The 3,111-nt window shown below is 54.9% G+C and overlaps 1 protein-coding gene across 1 annotated transcript in view; it reads right to left on the bottom strand.

Annotated features, from left to right (window-relative positions):
- LOC103663124 (alpha-N-acetylgalactosaminide alpha-2,6-sialyltransferase 5) overlaps positions 1 to 2,542 on the bottom strand; it is a 162,611-nt gene extending 160,069 nt beyond the window's left edge. The window contains exons 1-2 of the mRNA XM_040627126.1: positions 2,528 to 2,542; positions 1,601 to 1,708 (exon numbers count right to left, since the gene is read on the bottom strand). Of these exons, the coding sequence (XP_040483060.1) occupies positions 1,601 to 1,708; positions 2,528 to 2,542 (123 nt within the window). The remainder of the gene's footprint in view (positions 1 to 1,600; positions 1,709 to 2,527) is intronic.
- Positions 2,543 to 3,111: the final 569 nt, after the last annotated feature.

A 3,111-nucleotide genomic window follows, 5' to 3' on the forward strand; every position in this document is an offset into this window, starting at 1 on the left:
GATGTATAAACTTTTCCAGAACTCTAGCCCTTACAGGTTGCTGGCACATACAAAGAGTGTAATCGATCAACATCTTAAAGAGAAAAGTGAAGCTGTTATTATTGAAAAACTGATGACCCTCTCTACTTTTGATTTCAAGATTCTACCACCAGCCGCCTCCCCACTCCCCAAATCGCTTCCTAAAGAAATCCCTTCCTCTTCTCTTGCTTCCCCAAATACTCACCAGTGCAAAGTCTATCTTTTCAGAGCGAATTTCCTTAAACCTTCCAGGGCAGTGATGTTTCTCATTTCTGTACCCCAACAATACTGTTTTATACCTAGCATTTCTTATACGTTATACCTATATATCTATCCATCCATCCACATTTCATGGTATGTTGTTTTTTTCCACAAGCATTCAAAGATTCCTACCAACTGGGTCCTGCCTTAAATTTTTACCCTCCAAAATCCTTTTTGCAATATGCATTGCACAAATGAGTGGAAATATTCTGATTGTCACTTAAAAAAAAGTTTGACTTTTTCATGAACGGTAAAGACCCATCTTTTCCTGCAAAAGAACCACCTGCTAACTAATACTTTGGTTCACAAGCATAAAATCTAGTAATATAAAAAGCGGAATAGCTGTGTGGTTTCAAGAAATCCTCCAGCCTTTATAGAGCAGATACAAAGTGGAATTGTGTTTTAATAAAAACATATTAGCAGCTTCAGATAATGGGGAATAAATTTAAAATGTATTAAAATATCTTTTCAGAATCAGGAAACTTGATTAGAATTCTTACAGAGGCTTCGCACATTGAAACCAGAGATTTATTATTTGAGGGAAAGGAGGCTCAATTTAAAAAAAAAAAATCCATCTTATTAATTATTAGCCAAGCCATGCAACGGCTTCCCGGAAGGCAGAGAAAAACAGGCCCTCAACGAGGAGTTTCAAGCCAATGGAAGCTGAGTCTGTGCCTCCAGCCTTCCGCGCCTGCCTGGGACCGCTCCCCGAGGCTGTGGTAATTCTGCCCAGAGCAATGCGAAGGCGAGATCAGAGGGGAATCTTTGAGCAGCGGCCGCGGACTGGCTGCTGCTCACCCTCCAGTTTCCGGCGGGCCAATGCTCCCGCCGTTACTCGCGCCATCCCGGCTCTCCTCACACCAGGGCGCGACTTGGCGGCCAAACCCGACGCTTCAGGCACCCAGCACCCACCCGCGGCTGCAGCTCTGGGGACCAGAAGGTACTACTTTCAGGGCCGGTTCCTGTTAGGAAATTTGGCATTGGGTCCACTCGTCTCACCCCTATTCCCTGAAAAACTTTACCTCCGACTCCAACAGGAATTCACGCCAAGAAGGAACTATCCCACCCCACCCCAGTGGGTCCGCTCCCCCTTCCAGCCTCCGAGCGGCACCTACTCACGGCGCCTCCCAGCCCCGGGGAAGGGGCAGGCTCAGGTGTGCGGGATCCCCAGGCTGGGTGGCGTGCGCGCTGGCGAGCGAGCTGTCACCTTGTGGTCCCTCACGCCGAGGTATCCGTCCAGCGGCTGCGGTCCCGCGGGGGCCCGGGGCCTCGGGGGGGGGCTGCTCTCCGCCGACGGCTGCGCGCTGCCGGTCGCCGCTGCCTGCTGCTGCTGCGGGGGCCGCTCCTTCTGGCCGCCGAGGCTGCTGTACACGAGCAACAAGCTGGTGCACATGGTGGTGAGCGCTAAACACACAGCCAGACCATGGCGCTGCCGGCGGGCGGGAGAGAGCAGAGGAGAGCCGCTGAGAGCCAGCGCCGGAGGAGCGCGCCGGCAGGGACACGCGCGAGACGGTCAGACGCGCGGGGGAAAGTCCGGGGCAGGCGGGAGGTGGCCCGGGTCCTAGCCCCCCACGCGCAGCCGGGGCAGGGGAGGCACCGTCCTTGCGCGTACGGCAGGGGATGCTCCCGAGCGTAGCTGCTCTCGGCCGACGCCACCTCCCAAATCTCTCGGCAGAGGGCAGGTGGTGCGCGGCGCCCGGCTACGCGAGGGAAAGCGCGCCGGTGGCGAGGGCAGAGGTGGGCTTGTACTTTGAGGAGGGGCCTCCCTCCCCCAGCTCGGCTGCTGGAACCTCTAGCCCTTGCACCCGGTCCTTCCTGGACCCGCGGGGCTCTACCTCGGCGATTTTTGCAAGTTTGAAATCCGACAAGCAAACCAAGAAAGTCTGCAAAGGTCCCCCCTTCCCCTCCCCTCTTAGTTTCTGCCAGGCTGTTGCTTTTGGGCATCCCCCATCCCCCGAGCCATGCGCCCACCCCTCCACCGCTTCTCCAGCTCTCCGTGGGTCCCCAGACCTCTCGCCTGAGATCCAGAAGCCGAGGCAACCCGAGTTCCCATCCCGGCTCTGGGATTCCGAGCCAGGCAGAACCAGAGAACCGGAAGGGGACACGGAGCAGGTGGAAAGTTGTCCCTTTGTAACAGGCGACCTCGCGGCGCAGGGTTAGGCGCCTCTGGAGCTCTCCGGTGCGCCCCGGGGACGCCGCGCCCGGGGGTCCCCGCCTCTGCCCAGAGGAGTTGCCACAAATGACTCACCATCAGGGTCTTCATTTTGGGCACCTCTTTTGTGAGGAATCCTCAGGCACACGCGTCCGGAGCCACTTTTTCTTGGAGGGTTTCCATGGTGGGTGATGGGGGGCGGGCGGCTCTGATTCTCGCTCGGCCGCCGGCCGCGAGTGGGTAGGAGAGCCGCGGGACCCAGGAAGCGCGGCTGTTGCAGAGATTAGAAACAGAATTAAAACTGAACCGGACCCTCGTAGTCTCTCAGTGATCTACACAACTGCCGCCTGCCGCCGCCTGCTGGGTCCTAAAGACCTCTGCATCCCCCTTTCCCGCCCCCAAATAATAATCTTTTCAGCCCACTGGAATTTCTGGGGCGAGAGAGTTAACAGTGCCAGTGTACCCACCTATTGGTCCGAGGGCTTATTTATCTTTTATGAAGTCATCAAGTAAAAAGGAAGGAGAACCCAATTGGATTCTGAACATGATAGCCGTTTGAAAATTGGCAAACTAAATTCTGTTTTGTAATTTTGATAAAAACAAGTCAACTGCCCAAATGTCAGTAGCCCTATTTATAGTTTTTGCATTTATGTTCATAGCATGGGGAATCTGTCAGGAAA

The sequence above is a fragment of the Ursus maritimus genome, unplaced genomic scaffold (assembly GCF_017311325.1).
Source record: "Ursus maritimus isolate PB19 unplaced genomic scaffold, ASM1731132v1 scaffold_12, whole genome shotgun sequence".
In the NCBI taxonomy this organism is placed as follows: domain Eukaryota; kingdom Metazoa; phylum Chordata; class Mammalia; order Carnivora; family Ursidae; genus Ursus; species Ursus maritimus.